The sequence below is a fragment of the Leptosomus discolor genome, chromosome 9 (assembly GCF_034619465.1).
Source record: "Leptosomus discolor isolate bLepDis1 chromosome 9, bLepDis1.hap2, whole genome shotgun sequence".
Lineage (NCBI taxonomy): Eukaryota > Metazoa > Chordata > Aves > Leptosomiformes > Leptosomidae > Leptosomus > Leptosomus discolor.
Genome location: NC_141399.1, coordinates 5,780,934 through 5,800,448, shown reverse-complemented (window position 1 = coordinate 5,800,448; position 19,515 = coordinate 5,780,934). Strand labels below are relative to the sequence as shown.

At 41.5% G+C, this 19,515-nt stretch overlaps 1 protein-coding gene across 2 annotated transcripts in view; it reads right to left on the bottom strand.

The window, feature by feature from the left end:
• Window positions 1-2,336: 2,336 nt before the first annotated feature.
• MDFIC2 (MyoD family inhibitor domain containing 2) overlaps window positions 2,337-19,515 on the bottom strand; it is a 43,980-nt gene continuing 26,801 nt past the window's right edge. The window contains exons 2-4 of one of the 2 annotated variants that reach the window (XM_086470521.1): window positions 11,321-11,389; window positions 6,067-6,288; window positions 2,337-2,596 (exon numbers count right to left, since the gene is read on the bottom strand). In XM_086470521.1, coding sequence (XP_086326647.1) covers window positions 2,337-2,596; window positions 6,067-6,288; window positions 11,321-11,389 — 551 coding nt within the window. The remainder of the gene's footprint in view (window positions 2,597-6,066; window positions 6,289-11,320; window positions 11,390-19,515) is intronic. The other variant, XM_086470523.1, reaches the window with a different exon arrangement.

Here is a 19,515-nt window from a genome sequence, read left to right as displayed (position 1 = left end):
CAATCTATGGATTACAACACAAAAAAAAAAGCTCTTTTGAATAATGATTCCAAGGAAAAGAGTTGGGAAAAAACCAAAACAGCATTTGTGCCAGTAGTCCTTAATTCAGCTCCACAGCTGATGGATGGAGACCTCTCTTGCCGTGGGTGAGCTCAGTATGGTCAATGTGTATTACCTTGCAGGCCCAGAACAAGGCATCCTGTCTTGCAAGACAAGTTCCCCATCTCTAAGTCGCTCATGGCAGCATTCTCAGGTATGCCACCCTCTGGTTTCCTTTCTTGGGCTTCTTCCAGCCATTGCATGTGAAATTTCCCCTTTTGGACAGCAGCATCAAAAGCAAGGACTGTCAACATGCAACTCCATTGGTACTTCTCTAAGAAATGGTATGTGGGACAGGTTTTCTCCTTTTCTGGCACTTAAATACTTTGGGTCCCTGTCTTTACTCATACATGCCTGCTTGCCACTTTGTCAAGGACAACTTATGGTAGAAAGTGGAATGATCCAAGCCTCAGTGGCCCCATACGTTGGACTGAGAGTTTAGTGGTGAGGGCCAGTATCGGGAGATTTAAGCGCAAAAATCTATGGGAGAGTACAAACCGGAGCATTAAAACTCAGCACTGCCCAGCCCAGGGTGTGCAAAACCAGTGCTTCCTGGGTGGTGGCGGTTAGTGCTTGTTGGGTTTGGGTCCAGACCCAGCTGGCAGGCTAGTGCAGGTGGGGCAGTTAAGGGCTAATGGCCTTGTTCCTTTAGGTGGCTACAACTCACAACCTGATGTCACAATTAAAGTAAGCAAACCTTTTTTACTCCCCACTGATGTCCTGGGAGGAGTACAGAAACAAGGGAAGCTAGGCTGCTCGCTGCATTTCTAAGGTTGGTTGTCCTTAGGTCACTAAGCTTTGTAAGATACCTGCACAAAGTCTGTAGCAGTTCTACCTACTTCTTACTATCTGATTTTTGGAAAATAGTAATTTTCCAGAAGTGGTAGGCTGGGGGGGGTGGGTGCTATTCACACAAATTCTTGTTTCCATTAAATATTTGTGTGTCAGGACTAAGATTTGAAACTCAGATTATTAGACAAGTGACCTGAATGATTCCAGCAATGCTGAGTGTCCCCGCATCTTGCCCAGGTTTCTTGTTTGGGATTTCCCAGGACCTTCTGCACTGAGATCAGTGGGGTTTGGGGGAGAAGTTTTAGTACCTGTACAAAACAAACACTGTCTTTGGTGTTACTCTATAAATATCTAATGTGAGCAAGCAATTCTATATTTTCCTCTGTGCTTAATACATGTGTTCTGCACCCTCTGGCAGCTGAATTTACATGCTTTTGTTGTCATGTGTGTAATGCGCAATATGTATTTCCTTTTTATTAATCAGACCTGCCATCAGAAAAGAGATAGAGGGAGTTTGAAAGCACAGCAAGGATAGATACTGTCATTTTGTAATCTTTTGTGCACAGGTGGAGATGCCTGTTTCCACTAGAACAGGTGGCAATATTCTGCTGCTTGCAGAAATCTCACAAATGAAAATCAGGCAAAGGAGTTACTGGCTATCCACGGGGTAATTCTCCTCGGGAAGTGTGCAGTCAATTCCCATTTAGGCTAATTACACTTAAGGAGCCCTTGCCTATAACTAATGAACAATAGGTATAACCTGTTATTACATAACCATAGGCACACACATTAATACACTGTCAAACTGCACTACCCTGTTAAAATGCTTCCTCTACAAAATTTGCTGCCGATTTTTAGAGACGTTTGCTGTTATTACCGCTAGCGTGGATTCTAATTAATTTAATTTTCTTTTCTACCTAAACTGAGCATATAAGTGTGTTTTGAGAGATTGAATAAATAAATTTTTAATTATAAAATGATGCTATATCATACATTATTAATAATAACCAACAATGTGTGATACATGTTTAGGTATGAATCCATTAGGAAGGTGAACTAATATATATCATTTCTAAATAATGCCCTAATTTGTTCTGTGTTTATGAATGGGGAAATCCGTGTTTAAAGCAATTAGAGGTTTATAAAAGCTTTGGGTTGCCAGTGGGTAAAGCATGGAGCACACTTGGCACTTCGGAATTTTGTTGTCATCTATGGCGAAGGAGAAGACCCTTTTTTTTGCCCTTTATTGTTTTTAGCAGTTTGTGAAATCATACAACCAGAATGGTACGGGTAGACAGACGTCCAGGGTGGGAGCAGCATGATGCACATAGTCCTCGTTGGCAAACACTCTGGTTATTATTGTTATGTCAAAAAAAAAAATCTCCTTTGTACTCTGTCAGTTTGCTTTCAGGCAGTTTTGAGGAATTTTGTCACTTATTTTCCTATTAGCGATAGCAGACTTCGGAAATTTCCATGGCAAGTTCCAGGCATTCACCAGTCTCGTGGCAGGACTCAAAAAGGCTGCAGTCAATGTCACAGTCACAGTTGCAGTCATTGTTGGCATGGTCTTCGTTGGAGGTCTGGTAGTATCTATTGGATGGACAACAGGTATCTGTCAGCCAATGTTCACAGGTATCAGGCAGCATTATAAGAAAGTCCCAAAATTGGCAGAACAAGCAGGCCAGGATAAGTGTTGCACATTCATCTAAGAGAAAGGAAAAGCAGCGAGACATAAGAACAAGGGCGTGCTTGATTACCCAGGTTCAGGCTAGTGTGACTACACAGAAATGAGGTGCAAGGAAGCACAGAGGGTAGGCTAAAAATACGTTGATGATAACCACTTCCATAAAGGCAAATGAAAAGTTTTACTTTCGATGTTGTTTGTTCTGGAGAAACAACAGCAGCATGAAAATAATTTGAATGAATACATTCTGTGGCAGTGAAGTTCAGAGCACAAGTACTCTGAAACCAGTTTACAGCTGGACTCGATGACCTTTTTAGGACTTTCCCAAACTAAGTGATCCTGTGATTCTACAGGCTGAAAGTGTTTGGGCTATAAACTTCAGCACAGGAGTGAATCTCATGCAGCAGGGATGCTCTGCTGAAGGTGTTCACAGTCTTCCAGGAGTTTGGAACTGTGGCTGTGTGATGCTACCTGTGCTACTTGACCAGCGCACGTGACAATGGAGATTAATTTCTTTTTCACCTTAGTCTGCAATTAAAGATAAAAAAATCATCAGGCTTCTCCTGAGATTTCTAGGAAGTGGAAAAAAAAAAAAAATCAACACTATGCCTTCTGCACACCCCCCAAACTTTCAGGTGCTTGTTTGCTTTCATAAGAAGAGTTCAGAACTGAATCCTTTTTTTCTTAAATTATTCTTTTCTGGGCTGTAAGTCTGTTGTGGTCCAAATCAATCCTTGCTGGAAGTCAGTGTGCAAACACCCAAAGCTTTGGTGGAGAGTGGATCAGGCCCTCAGACTCTCCAGATCTAGTCCTTGCTTTTCTATGTGGTTGGTCTGGATGCACTGGATAGTGAGTCCCTGGCTTGTGAATTTGATGTGGTACTGGGATAAGGACTGAGACGGTCTTATGAACAAGACCAAATCCACACACATGGCAGGGGGTAAGAGTACAGATTCCTCATCTGCTTATAGTTCAATTTCTGTAAGTAGTCTCAGTAAAAATGATTAATGACAGGTAGATTGCCTACCCAAAGACAGGGAGGAAAAGCAAGTCTGGAGAGCAGCATTTACAGAGGGCAATGTGCTGATGGATTCTCAGCCCAGTGTCCTTCCACTTCCCCACTGAAACAGGTTTCTCACCTTTTCATTCACAGACTTGTTAATTTTTAAAAGGAGAAAAAAGTTTGGAAAATAGTATCAGTTAGGATGCATGTCTGGAGCCAGTGAATATTCCTGAAAACTTGGTCACCATGACAAAACCCTTGTGTTATATTTGTTCCCCTCAAAAATCAACTCATTAACTCCCCACTGTTCGAACTACAGCATCTGGGGAGGCTGCCTCCGGGTGCGCAGGGCTCGGAGCAGGTGTGAGATTCTGACTGTGTGAATCCAGTTGGAGCGCAAAGACCCAGACCTTTCGGTTTTTATTTTTTTTCCCTCCTTGTTTTTGGAAAGGAAAAATGCCTTCAACAATATGAATGCCTTTTCATTGGTTCTTTCAGGAAAGCATATGGTTATAACCACATTTCTTGCCCTAGGATGACTAACTGTGAACTCATTCAACTGCATTGGTTCTGTTGTGGCATTTTCTCTCACGTAACATAAAGTTCACTGCCAGGAAGTTTCCAGAATTATGCTCTTTTTTTCCTTCTTTTTCTTTTCAGGAAAGCGTTCTTGATGAAAAACAAGATTAAAAAATCGTTCCAGCTTTTTTATAGAAAACAAAAAATCAGCTAAAGCAGGTAGCAAGAATAAATAGCACGTGATTGAACTTCTTTCTAAGTAGCATATCATCACCAATGTTATCAGTTTTAATACTTACTCAAATATGTCAAGATCTATTTAAGTTCAGACAAGCACAACTAACGTCTAAGTCAGTTCTGCAGAATAAGAATGACTAGATTTTGGTGATACTTAGTAAATTCATGCTTATATTCTTTCCTAACTAAATGAACTGAAATAATTATAAAATTGAAACATTTATAAGGTGACACCGCTGCATTTAATTGTATGAAATTTACACTGTAGAAAATGTAATCATTTTATGCAATAGTCCTTGGTGTAATTAAGACTATTCTTTTTAGATATCGTATGTTTATGAAATTTCCTTCCTATACATAGATGCAAGACATGAAATTCAAAGTTATATATCAATTAAGGATCTTTATTTTTTTTTTCCCTCTCCAAAGGTCTGTTTTTTAATAACAGTTATTTTCATGAATGTGTTAACCATAATGGTGCTTATGTAATCTGGAGAGAGTAGGTAGGATTCTTAGGGTTGCATCCAGGAAGGAGAGCATACAAAAAGCACAAGATTTTAATAATAAAGTAATGTTTCAGCACAGAGTCTGTGATGTGCAGTAAAGATGCTTTTAAATTCCCATCAGAGCACACACCATGAACTGTGATAATGGATGTAACACATTTCGAAAAATCTGCATGTGTGAGGCTTTTTTGTCCTGTTTTAAGTGGGGTAATGTATATAAATAATAGATATTAGCAATTAAACATCCATTCCTATGCATTCATTTATATATTTGAAAATAAATTAGCCACAAACTGCATAAAAGAAGATGCAATCTCCTGTTTTCTCCCCTGTTTTCCCTGCTGTTTGTGAAATGGCATTACTGCATTTATCTCAGCGAGAACAACGACCTCAGCTCTCATTCTCTATGTTAGTAGATTAATTAGCACAAAAGAAGAACTTCTAATAATTTTGCTAGCCTGCCTTATCTCCAAATTTTCCTAGTCTTGTTTGGTGGCTGTCTGCTCACATAGATGATGCTCTGAACAAACCTGGTCCAAAGCTCACTGAAGCCATGGTGGTTACCCTTGGTGAGACCTACAAACTTTGGATCTGCTCCTCTCTGAGCGCAGGGAACGAAATAATCGCCAGTTTCCTCAGCTATCGTTCTGCCTTCGGAGGTTCTCCATGCACCAGCAAACAGGATTTGGCCTCGTGTATGTGTGTGGAATAAGCAGTAACTTGTCAGACTGGAGTGAGCAGAGTATGCAGTGACAACCACAAATCTGGCTTCCTTTGGTTTTCTTGGCTTCCATCCAGCCCTTAACATTATTAATTGAGCACAGATTGGGGTTTTTTTTGTTAATTTCCTTCACTTTCAGCTTTTTTAAGGAGTATGAAATCTGTTATTTGCATCACATGGTACACACCTGTGTGCCAGTAATGGTTGAGGGGCCCAATCAGATAGTCAGCAAACTCAGAAAATAGCCTGGACTAGAGGACAAGTCCCCTAAATTAAATAAATACTTCAGATCCTTCACTGAAATTAAATCTATTCTAACAGATGTATCAGAGACATCCCTTTTATTACAGGATGTCTGCAGGGCAACTTAATGCTGCTTTTGGCTATGTTCTTGGATATCCTGTTCAACACGTAAGTGGTTATTTCAAGTTAGATACACATAGTGCTCTTGCAATGGGCATTATTTAGAAATGGGCTTAAATGTGATCTGTTTTATAAAACATACCGTCACTGTCTCTCTGATGTACTGACGCGTCATCTTCAATGTAAGCGAATTCTCTGCATTTCTCCAGGGAAGCAATGGATGACGTGCTCGCATCTGACAATTTCTTCTCATTTTTGGTACCCTTTGATGAAGCGTTTGTGATGCTGAATTCTGCGACAGAACTCATAACAATACCTTTCATAGACTTTTCATCTGTATGTTTTTCATTTGTAAGCTGGTTATCTGGTGGGATTAGGAAAAAAAAAAAAAGACTTGTTTGCAATACTAAGGCAGAGATCTGAAAGAATAACATATGCAGAATTTCCAAGCCTACAGTTGTTTACTTCCAAGGCCTAACCCTACTTACCTAATGATTTCAGTCTCTTTAAAGTTTGTTCATAATTGCATTCTAAGGTTTTCTTTTAAACCCAGTGGACTTAGAGGCTGAGTAATAATTTGCTTCCACTGTGTAGTATCAGGTTAGGAGAGAGAATAGAACTATTGTCTCAGTCAACATCTATTTCAAGTGTGATATTGTAACTTCAATTTGTGATATAAAAGAAGGCAAAACTGTTACCTTGTTACTTTTCAACAGCACCTCTGTTTCCCTAAATTCACAGCCAACGACATGTACGTAGGTGGTACCTAGATGCAGATGTGCCAGCTTGCCATGGCTCGTAACCTTGCGGCAAAGAAAGCCATATGGCCTCTGTTTAACATCCAGATTCAGTATTCCATAACTTCATCCACACTGGTGTTGTTGGCCTGGTAGTCAGCTAGAAGATGGGATACTTCACATGCTGTCAGTGTGCCAGAGAGGCAGCTCGAAAAACAGAGGGAGAGCTTAATTTTAAACCCCAACTAGGGGAAAGGTTAAGAAGAGTTCTGAGCTCAATTTATTCTTGAAGAACTTCTCAGGCACAGATAAACATGAGTTGATATATAGTTTCACTTACTCTCTGAAGTGATCAAGGGGCCAAGAAACACTGTCATTCTCTCTGTGGCTGGGATGATAAAACCTCATCAATTCTTATCTACAGCTGATTAACTCCTGCACCTCACATCAAGCACAGCCTCACTTTTTATCTTACTTAAATCTTGTGATATGCTTGCTCTTGAGCTATATACAGAAAATCAATCTTTACAAACACCTCAGTTTTGCAAATATTACTTTCTGAGAGGAACCGTAAGTGCTCGAAAACAGTTAGTCTGCGCTCTGCTGCTAGGAGCCAGAAGAGAGATCCTGCATATCTCTTGTTTTTCAGGTACCTTTGACCCAGATATGTATTAAAGAAAAGCCCAGAAAACATTGATAGACAGTAAAATCTTGATGAAACTGAAATTGGGTCCCCGTGGTATCCTTGCAGCCAGAAGGAGGAAATGTGGATGGCATGGGTGTGTTGCAAGGCATGTGAAAAAACCATTGGGACCATCAGGCTCAAGGTAGGGGAAAGCAAGGATTTGAGATCTAACTGGTATCTGGAGCAAGTCCAGTGAAGGCTACCAAGGTGGTGAGGGGTCTGGAGCATCTGATGTACGAGGAGAGGCTGAGGGAACCAGGCTTGATTGGCCTGGAGAAGAGAAGGCAAAGACTGGTGCTGGATGCTGTCTTCCACTCCATAAGCAGAGTAATGCAGAAGCCAGACCCCAACTGCTCCCAGTAGTGCACAGAGGTAAAAGAACAAGAGGACGCTGTCACAAGCTGCAGCAAGGGCAATTGGGATTGCATATGGGAACAAACTCTTCACCATGGGAGGTGTAAAGCACTGGGACAGCCCCCAGCAAGGCTGGGAAAGTGTGGAGAGCTCAGTTGGGCCTGGACCCCAGCAGCCTGCTCTTACTGCAGAGTTAGCCCTGGTTTGAGGTAAAGTCCAGACAAGGCAACTTCTAGAAGTCTCTTCCAAGCTAATTTTTCTATGATTCTACTTACTTACAGAATGAGTGAGCAGTTAATTTAAATTTTTTCTTGTAGTCAGATTTCATGCCATTTTAGATCCCTTTAACGTGGTGAAATACGTAGAAGTGGAAAAGCTAAGTAGAGGTTAGCAGAGTAAGACCTTGGGAGAGCGTAAGAAGAAATACTAAGCTATTATTTTCATCTCTTTAAATCACTGCTTTAAAAATGTGTGTTGGCAAATGTTTTGGCTTGATTTTGAACTTGTAATAATGGCATAGTCTACTATGAAGGAAATGTGGATTTTCCCTGTCCTGTAGAGTTTACAGGTTGGCTTTAGGCAGGGAGCGACCGGCGGGATAGAGAGAAGTGAAGGGAGGGAGACAGTAAGTCAGCAGCAGCACAGAGAGGAGTCTCAGAAACCTGTAACTTCAGTTTTTGTGAGCGTTATGATGAAGGAAAGCCACAGGCAAGACTTGGGAAGGGCATGAGAGGCGGTGGCTCCTCTGGGTGTGAACCAACAGTGGAAAGCACAGCGGTGCTTGCCTGCAGGTTGTACACTTGGTTGTAGGAAACCAGCATCCTGGGCAAAGCATGTCTGATTTTGCCTGTCTGTGATAATTTGTTGATGGTTTTCCCCCTAGAGTAAGTAAATATAACTATTTCTCCCCTTTCTGACTTCTTGGCCAGCCTCTTGAGTCCAAAATGTGAAAATTAATGTGTTTTGGGTGTGTTACATATACAGCAACCACTGTTTTTCCAGTGTTTATAAATAAATTGCATACGACATTTTTTCCTGCACTTCTGTTCATTAACATACCGTCTCCAGGAAAAGTTGTGCTAATTGAAGTAGCAGAGCTCTGGAGGAAGCCATGTCCCACTTTTGCATTGGATTTATTGGATATTAATTAATTTGTGAGTCCAAAAGATACATGCCCCACCTGTTATTCAGGTGCCAGTCTTACAAATAGATCTTGTTTATGCAGGTTGAGAGCTACACACAGGCTGAGCAGTTGAATACACAAGGATCAGATTGAGATATCTGGGCAAGAACGACAATTTCTATCATTTTCCACTTTCAAAATTGGCCCAAAAGTCTAAACTGGATGTATTTTAAATTGCAATATATCTGTTGAGTTCCCCATTTCTGCAACAATACAATGGCCCAGAACGCATTTAAGCATTCAACGAACGAGACTGAAAAAATCAGACGGAAGTAATCAGTAAATGCCAGACTAACATTTACTGTATCCATCGACTTCTACTATTCATGCTTCGAGTCAATTTTTATTCTTGAAGTGCTGTTGAAGCGAAATCAAAACCAGAAATAGAAAGGCATAGACACAACCTGAATTTTTCAATACAGCACCATCAGACAAAAGGGTAACAAAAGCTGTCATTCAAGGACTCTTCTGTTTGTTAAAGCATACTACATCTTTGAAAATACAGTACATTTTAGTGTCAGACTCTTAGTTTGAAAAGCTCCCTTTAAGTAATGTTATACTTGTATAGCTAGATCAAGTCTTCACGCAATCACCGTAACAAGCAACTTGCTATGACAAGCGAGATCCTTGCTTCCAGAAAACAGTGTGGTAGAGGCTAAAGCAGTGTACAATTATAGGTCTCCATTTAATTTTTATGCAATTACCTTCAGTTCAGCTGTGGGTCCATCTACATTATGTCTTTTATCAATTTAATGTTTGCACAAAATGTCTAAAGAAATAAAGATTATGCTAGACCAGCATAAAGAAAAAAGTGGTTAGCACTTTTTTTTTTTTTCTTTTGTAGCTTGCTGCTGCATGGAACAGTAGTAGGTTGAGAGTTTGGAACAAATAAGTGGAGCCAAATAGATTATGTACAACCGATATTGTTTATGATTACTATTAAATGAGAACGTAAAAAAAAAAAAAATTCCAATTAGAGATGGGCAGAGGGTCACACTTTGTTACTGTCTTTTAAGAGCCTGTGTTCAGCTTCAGATATCCACAGATGTCTGTGTTTTTAACGTCTAGATCATGCACTGAAGTGAATTAACAGGGAAAAATAAGTGGATCATGATGAAGAAAGCTCAGATTATTCAGTGTTAGACTGTTAGGCAGAGACAGCTAGAGGTAAACCCCCACAATGTGCCATTTTAAAATAGTATCATGAAGTAGCAACTTTCTTTCTCTTACAGGGAAGCTGGGGCTTGCCTTGGCTGTTGTGGTAGAAGACTGGGATCGTTCACCCATGTTTATATTAAAGAAAGAAACAGTCTCAATTCTTACATGAAATTTCTATTATTTTTTTTTTTTTTTAATTTGGTTGATTCAGACGGCTGACTATAGTGTCTAAATTCATGAAAGCACAAAGTGAATCGCTCACTCTCCACTGATGCGAACCCCAGATCCCTCTGGTTAAACAGCAAGGAGCAGTGGCACCAAGAGTGGCATTTACAGTAGATCCCCTGACCTCTATTTCTCTTCATTGGCTTAGGTACAAACCAGGGTCTTGCAGCCCTGGAGAACAGGAGGCTGGAGTTCCCTAGCATGCGTTTGAAATTAGCTTTTATACAGTGGTATGTAAGGGCTCTAAGTCTTTTTTTGTCAAGGGAAAGGGGGCATAAGAGGTGCTCTATTCTGCTGGACGGGGACTGCAGCGATATGGGTAGTGCCAAAGAACTGTTTGGAGCAACTGATTAGGGGGAGTTACTGCTGAAAGAGAAGGAGGAGAACTGATCTATCACCCTATGTAGGGCTCATACAAATCTTACAAGCAAAGGACAAGGCAGCCTATGTCTCTACTCGCCAGTGTCATTTGTTCCCAATTCCCTCCGGGCAGTGGCTGTTTGCCGCACACCCCTGCGGCCAGGAGTCCCAAGGGTTAATAGTGAACTGTGTGCAAAACTCTGGCAATGTAGGACCTGTAACTTTTTATTTTCACCGTGAGGCATCTTCGTGTATCAGTGCAGCGAAAGACTCAAAGGAACGCCTGGCTGATCTCCCTGCCGTTCGTTATCCTGCGCACCGCTGTCGCTCCCTGTCTATCTAATATGTCACGTGTTTGTCACTGGAAGAGCTGTGTGCCATGGCCATTCAGTCTGGAGATGAAGCAGGCAGAGCTACATCAGACCTGATAGATGATAACTTGTAAGTATAAAGGCTTGAACTGAACTCAGTTGGTTTGACAAGACTCATAGTAAAATGAAACCCAAACCCTGGGTTTCCATGGCCATGTTTTGGATAAAAAAAAACAAAAACAAAAAACCCCCAAAAGTAAAACGACAAAAAGAAACTTTTTCTTGACAGTCTGAAGGACATCATGTGTCTGCCAGCAGCAATGGGAGGGGATGCCAGGGGTATCTCTGCATGATGTGACACACGCACAAGGCCAGCAGCTTACCTGGGTGGTCCTCACTGCTCAGTGTCACGCCAGGGAGTGCCGGGAGAGGCAGGGAGCTGGTGCAGCTGTCTTGGGGGAAGAACAAAACAACATTGCAGAGGGACACTGTAAACCAGTGTGGTTTGGCACACATGTTACCCCCAACCACTTAGTGACAGTCATTGACTTCAGGAGTCATTGTTTTGGGGGCAAAGAGAAGCAAGCGTGCTTCCTTGAAGCGGGGGGAGGGATGTTACACGAGGTGGTGAGCTGTTTCTGTTACCCTCTGTCTCATTTCTGGAAAGGAAGCCAAAAATAAAACAAATTGCTGAGAGAGAAAGTTTCATCTGAGAAGATGGATCACTGGCAAACACAGAAGTTCCTGTTTCAGGTAGGTACAGAAATTTTGAGGGCTGTGAGGTCTGCGATGAAATGTGGGGCCCAAGTACCCCAGAAACCTTAGATGAGGTTCCCAAATCATCAACAAAGGAGGAGAGAGGAAAATGCAGCCCAAGCTCCAGCCTCCATGACTTAGCCATCTTGGCAGACAAGATGCCCAGGGTCCTTTTGGTGGCAAGCCCAGGTCCCCACATGAGTGCTGAGGTCCTCCACCTCTGCTATGCTTGCCAGGCCATTCATTCCACGCATAGGGCTTGGAGGCTTAAATCTTCCTTCCTTCTCTCTCCCAGGGTCAGGGAGGAAAAATACGAAGGGGTGTGGGGCTATCCCTACAGTGAGTGCAGCAGATGGAGCAGACTCCATGGGAACTGCTTTCATCCATGTAGGAGAGACCAGAGGGAGAGTGGCGTCACAGCCGACCTGAAGCAAGCTGTTCTAGACTAATATATCATGGGTGCTTTCATAGTTTCGTGCCCATTACATTTTGCTGAGCTCAGGCATAAGGATACAGGGGATTTAGAGACTGTTTATTTTTGTCATAAGGAAACAGGAAATAGTACACAAGGCTACAAATATATATTGGGCTTCGTATGACATCATGAACTTGTGCAAGTGCTTCTCTTTTGATTTATGATGGCGGACTGGTAATTCACGGGAGCTTTGGGTTTACTTTATTTTGCTGTTGCAGTAACAAAGCTAATGGTGCAATCCCAGGAGGGGGTATTTTATCAATAGTGAATTTTTGACCTCATTGCATACATTTTAACTTCATGAATTGGTGACCCAGCTGACTGTAAAGCCTTCTATTGGCTTATTATAAATCTATCACAGGACTGGCAAAAAAATTTTGGCCCAGATCCTAAACTCTGACAGGCATGTGTTGATGGACTGCATAGCAAGCACTTCCACTAATATTTCTCACTAATTATACCATATATTAAGAAAAATGAATGAAGCCAATGTTTATATTCAGCTTTAACTGCTTTTGATATAAGAAAGCAACGCAATCCCTAATACATTTTCACCTTCAACATTTCTATTCATTATAATTTTTACCATGATGAATGAAGTTAGAACTGGAGAGGGAGGGGGTTCATCTTGAAATCTGTTCAGTGAATGACTGAATTTACTTCCCTTCCCCAACTTGTGTTGAGGAAGGAGGGAACAGATGGACACAGGAAGAAGAGGGAGGCGAGTGAGGAACGAAGGAGATGGGTGAGGAACAGATGGAGTCGGGGGAAAGTGAAGAGGAGAGTCAGCAAGGATGGTAGGAAAGTTTTCCACTTGACCTTGAGTTGAAATGAAGGTCTGCATGCACCATGGGGCAGCTAGAGTTTGGGATGCATCCTTTTTTCTCTCTGTGGCACTTATACCTCCAAGTCTTTTGGGCCAGTCCAGCAGTCCAGTCCATCCCAGGGGATCTGCAAAACCAGAACCTCGATTTTCTCAAGGGGACAGCTGCTGCAGAAGGGCATCTGCACTGTGTTCAAGTCCTGTCATGGTAATGGCAGGGGAGAAATGTATACAAACGCAGTACCCAAAATGGGTTGGGATGTGATAAGTCTTCCAGACATCCCATCCAACCTAGAAATTGGAGCTTATGATTTTGAAAAGGTATTCTATGCTCTATTTGTTAGGATCCAATGGCCAAAATACTCAAAGTGATTTATGATTTTACCTGCTTAAAGTATGACATTTGAGATGGCCTGATTTTCGGAATATGCTGAGCATCTGCGCTTTGAGGTGTATTGAATTATATAGCCCAAATCACTAGTAAGTCCTGGAAAATCTTGATTATATTCTTAATTCTATTAAATTGTCTGCATATAGTCCATTGGTTCTGGCTTTGCTAGCTGAAGAATGGAAGAGGTGAAAGTTAAATATCGGCCATGTGTGTCATTCCCTTTGAAGAAAATGGGAGCCATGTGCATTCACCTAACAGCAAAGTTTGGCCCCAACTATGATTTCACAGCTGGGCCCTAACTTCAGGAATGTCAAAGCACTAAATGACTCAATTGGAGTAATCTGATCAATGCTGTATTTTCACTGTGGATTTAAATTTCGCACACAGCAAGAGCAGAGTTAGTTTTCTTCTCTCTCAAAATTACTTTTCTCTGCAGATTTGATAGCATAAAAATGGAGTTTTGCTCTCATCACACAAATAAGTGAAATGGCAGAAAATGCGTGTCAAACAAAATACACAACATTACGTCCTTTTTACTTTTTGGAGGCTGTTTAAGAAAATGACTTCATTAATTTTGACTGAATAAAAGGTTCCTTTAAGGGATTTCAATAGGTGACATGAAAAATGTTAATATGAATGATCAAGACAATGGAGGTTAAAACTGTTTTGAAAATATGTTTCTTTTATAGATCTCAGCTGTTGGAAGAGTTACAGAATAAATATATGGTAGTGCTGACATTCAGTGCTGTTTCATCTTAGCAGAAGAGTTTTTAATAAAGAAAATTCTTTTCAAGGAATGCTTTCTGCAGCCAGTCTTCAAAAAGAGGTTTTCCCCCTCCTAGTTTAATAAAATTAATTTATGTCATATTGATATGTCGATATGTTTTTCAATAAACTTTTTCACAGAGATTTTTTAAAAATTCTCTTCACTTTAAAAATTATAATTATATGTCTTCCTCCCACTTTGAAAATGGCACAAGGTGCTCATTTGCAGAGCTCTACTGTTCAAATCTTCACTGAGAATAGAAATGTCATGACTCAGTTAACAATGCTTTATTATTCACATTGATCTTTTTTTATAGTGTTCTTTATCTCAAAAACATTGTAAATCAGATATCTTCCTCCCACTCTTTTGTTCATTTGCAAATTTTTATTATTCTAGTTTAAAAAAGCAATGGAGTGTCAAGAGTCAGTGTATATTGTTTATGTTCTTTTTTGCTTTAAAATTACTTTTAACTATAAAAAGTAAGATGTACAGCAGGAAAAAAAAAAGCTGGATTTAAGGGTGCTTAAAAAAGAATCGAAGGGATCAGTGTGAATTTTATGTTGTTAGCTTACCCTTTAGAGTCGTAACAGACTTTGCAAGAAGGGTGACCAAATACTTTATGAAAACATTTTTACATGCTAATTCGAAAGTACCTATTGCATCAGACATCATCATCCACATTAGACACCAGACATAATTCAATGAACACAATAGCAAAATTCACAACTGCTTTTGTAGCATATTCACTGGACAGTTTACAGGTACCTGCCCAAAGACCTGCACTCTCCATCGCTCTGTGTCAGAGCTTGGCGCCAGGTCCTCAGGAGCCCTCGGCTGACAAGCGCCGAGATGAATCACTGGATTTTTGCAGGAGCTTCATGGCTTCGGGATCAGGTATTAACTGCACGAGAAACGTAACCGCGGCTGGTCAACAGGCAATGCCATCCCTGAAACCCACGGGCCAGGGTGGGGGATATGCTGTGCATCCTCCCAGGGAGCTGTGCCAGAGTGCCCAGGGTTTGTTTCTAGATTGAATCTTCCAAATTCTCCTTCAGCCCCTGTTTTCTTTCCTACCAAGTTTTTCTTTAGGTCTGTGTTTATGTCCTGGCTGTTGTGACTGTATGAAATGGCCTCCATGAAATAAATCCATTATAGTAATTGGGGTTAGTCCAGAGAGCAGCAGGATCTCGTGGTATTTCACATCCTGCTTGCTGGCAGGTAATTTTTTTTTTTTCTTTTGCCTGTTTTGAATTAATTTCCTCCAGCTTATGATCAGGGCATCCTGGCACCCTGTTGTTACTTCAGCAGCTCTTGAAAGAGATCATCCTCTCTGGGAGTCTCTGAGAAGGAGTGGCTACTTCTGAAGTTGCATTTAAGTCCCCAGATTGGATTTTTGGATCTTGTAGGGGCTGTGGAGGCTCTATCACATGAAACAGCCCTAAAGAGCTTTTGTAAAGAAAAATAAAATTTTCTTTCCATATTCTTTTGTTTCTTTCATTCTTTCCGTTTAAAGGCTGCACTCTCCTGACATTTTGCTAAAAGAGATAATTAAACAAACTCAGAGCAAATAAGTCTCAAACTGAACCCAAAGTGAAAACCCATAGCCCTGTCCTTCCCCCTCCAAGTGCAGAGATTAGCATCTATTTGTTTTCATTAATGTCAGTAGGTCACCCCAGCCACCGCAGGGCCATGCCAGTCCCTGTCCTCTCCCTAGGCTGCAGGGATGCGGAGCCCCACAGAGCCCCCAAGGCCACCCAGCTGATGGGGCTGCATGGACACCCTGCACCGGGTGCTGGGGTGGATTTATCCCAGCGCTCATGGGCAGCTGCTTGTTGTATTGCAGGGATAACTCAAAAGTCACAAATTCTTTTTATTTCTCACTGCAGAGTGTGAACCTTAGGATTTTGATGCATTACCTTATCTGAATTGATTATGTCTTTTTCAAAATAAAGAAAAAACAAACATCATTATTATTATTATTATTATTATTATTATTATAGTCTTTGTCTCAACAGCACTGTTGTGCTAATTCAGTCTTCCTTCCTTCCTCCCATGGTTAATTACTCACCCCATCAATGAGGTTAAGACTGTCTGCCAATATGATCAAGTCTCAGAAACAAAATCCTAACGAGAATGAAGTAGCCAGAAGTGGACAGGGCTTTATTTAATATACTGGCACAGCAACTAAAGGTAGGTCTCACCCATGGACATGCTTGTGTAATTGCTCACTCTGTTTAGTTTGGGAAATTTATAGGTAATGTAAAACAGAAAATACCGAGTTTAGTACAAAAGATTTTTTTTTTTCCATGTAAAACTGTGTCATTAAATTTGGAAAGCACTTAAAATTCTCCGTTTTATTTTTGGTAATCACTATCTATTGAAAAGTGAAAATATCAGAGGGATCTCTAGGCAGAATTTGTGAACTTTCCAATGAAAAGACAGCACAGTGTCTTCCTTTCATGTCCCAAGGTTTTTGGCAACTGTGCCACTTTCTGAATGACACCGACGTTACGTGCCAAGAGTTTATTCCCAAAGCAGGTATTGCACATGGTTATGGTCACAAAGATATCCTTGCACAGCATTAATGCCAGAGGAACTCTGAGGCTGTCAGCATTTTGATTTGGTGGGTGGAAACACCATCAAAACCACATATATTCTTAAACTATATGCAAACAGTTTAAATGCCATCAGATAGACTGGCAAATTGCAGAAGACGCAGCATTTCTCATAGATGGTCCTTAAAGCTCTACTCGTGGTAAACTGGCATGTAATAATATATGGCTACAAAACCTCATGGCTTCTCATAAGTTACAAAAGCTTTTCTTTGATTCAAATCCAACGATGTGCGGCAATCTGTGAGAGGCTTATGTCTTCTAGAGACTTTCCTAGCAAACACTTCCCTTTTTTTGTTTTTCATCTGCATGCCATACTGGAACACAACTGGGAGCTGGACTTGTCCACTCTAGCAAACATTATTAGTCTAATTACTAATTACACACCTCCCTGAGTGCTGCTGAGCAGCCTTTGCTGGACCATGCTGTAAAACCATTTATTTAGCTCCGCAAGGGCCTGATCCAGTATCAGCAGATGTCAATGGAAAGACTTCCAGGGAGCTCAACAGATCAGGATCCAAAACAATCTCCAATATGGTAACCTCTGGGTTTCTTTGCTCTTTTCCTCAGAAAGAGTCATAGATGAAGCAATTACCAATATCTGAAGGAGAGGATGAGTCATGCTACACATCTTTTTACAAAACATTTTTTTCCTGGGGGACACCGAAGATGCAGAACATCTATTCTGGGGCCACACAGATGACATCTACTCTCTCTTAGTTATGTGATAAGTACTTTTAGGACCGGCTCTGGCAAAGGCAAACATGATAACTGTTCTGCTCACAGTATTAAATACATTTCTCTTGCTGTGCAGTGAAAGGATGTGTTTAAACTCACAGTCTATCACTATTCCTGGATAGTGTAGGAGAGTCCAGGAAGACTCAAGCTGTCTTTTCCTGTGTATACTAACTTGTTCAGAACAAAATAGTGTTCTTAGAAAACATGAATCTTATGGCAGAAGAAAGTTTCCTTCATGACTGTGTTACAAAGGTTTCCAAACAGCTGCTTGTTCATTTGGGTTAATGAAATATTAGGTTCAGCCTGCTCGCAAGCGCAAACACGTAATTTCTTCTCACCGCGGCACCTTCACTGTGGTCATTTCCACCTGGCTTTGTAACGCTGGCAAGTGCAGTACTAGCACAATGTCTTCACTGTATGAGCTTTCAGAGGAGAGCTGCAGAGTTCCTGCAACCTCAGTGAAATGCCAGCCTCTCCCCAACTCTGGCTGTTTGTCCTGCTTTGCAAGAAACCACACTCCCAAGGAGTTTGCTAGTGTCTGATGTGAGCAGTGAACACCAGAGGGTTTAGGTGTTGCTAGATGGTAGGTGAGCACGCTCCCACCTGTCTGTGGACCACGCACAAGGATCAAAGGGTTGGTTGGGCGACTTTCAGTACACTGAGCTTGCCAAAGCCCCAGGAGTGGCACCACTCGTCCAGCCCCCTCAGGGTTTCCTGGATGTGGGGGGATGTGAGAGCTCAACCTTCACCTCAACACTTCCTCACATCAAAACTTTCACTGAAGCTTTTGCTCAAGGCTCAGGTGTACAACCCCTTCCAAGCAAGGAGGTCACAGCCCAGGCCCTGAGAGGAAAAAGTGGTTGTCAGTGAAATGGAAGAGGTGTCACTGTTTTAACACAGATTAGGCAAAATCTAACCCCCATTAATCCTTCAGAGCAGGGCCTCTGGTTTGTTCTTTTTTCAATCTATTCTGTATTCAAAGCAAGTACATTTTTTTCTGTCACTATACCGCTATTGTTAACAACTATAAATGTATTAAAAACACAGGGGCATTTTAGTATGTGTATTGTGCATAAGAAATATTGTTACATGACAAGCTCCAATTGGCAAGTGAAAAGAGGTTTTATTGAAGGAAATAGCAGTAGCAAACAGTGAACTATGCAGAATAATGGTAATTTTTCCTTTAACATTGGCAGCGCACGTTCACTTAATATGACTGCTCCTCTGTCTCTGCCTCATCCAGACCCAGAGGACCTGTTAGACAAGCAGGCAGCCACCTCTCTCTGGGATCAAGCTGTCAATGCAAACTTGCTTTCTTTCTATTTCTCGGAGCTAAGCTATACCCCCAGAGCTCCTGGAGCTTTTCCTGAGTGAAAGCTTTAAAAAAGCTCCATTCTAAATTACATCACACGAGCTGTTCTCTTCAGACTGACAGAACAAAAGCGGGGGGGGGGGGGGGGGGGGGGGGGAAATGCCAAAAGTACCATCTGAATGACTTCTGAGTTGCACACAATGATTTACCTCCTCACGCTTTATCAGAGCGGACTAACGTTGTCTTGACCTTGCCTACCAAAGCCCCAGCTGTGTCCTCTAACTAGCAGAGAAAGTTTGCATTGTGTGTGTTTGCAATACAAATAAATGTAGAGCCGTTGGGTACAGGCTTTTTGCTTGCAATGACAGTCTTGGATGCCCCATTAAGAGAGGTTCTAATGGGGGCATGGTGCTGTCTAAACTTTTTTAGACAACATGGTCTCTAACGCAGCCAGCTCATCATTACTCGGAAGAGCCCAGTGGGTGCTGCACAACCTGGTGTGCTCATCATCTAATCAGCAACAGCCCAATTAATGGTCGTGGTGAGGACTGCTGAGGGCTACCACCGAAATCCAAGAGGTCTCTCAGGTTGGCTCCAGCTGGGACTCTCCAATTAAAGGTCATCATCAGAAGCAAAAGGAGCAGATAAGCATGAGCTGCTTCTGCTGTGGCCGAGTAGGAAGCAGATAAATTTGCTTATCTCCCC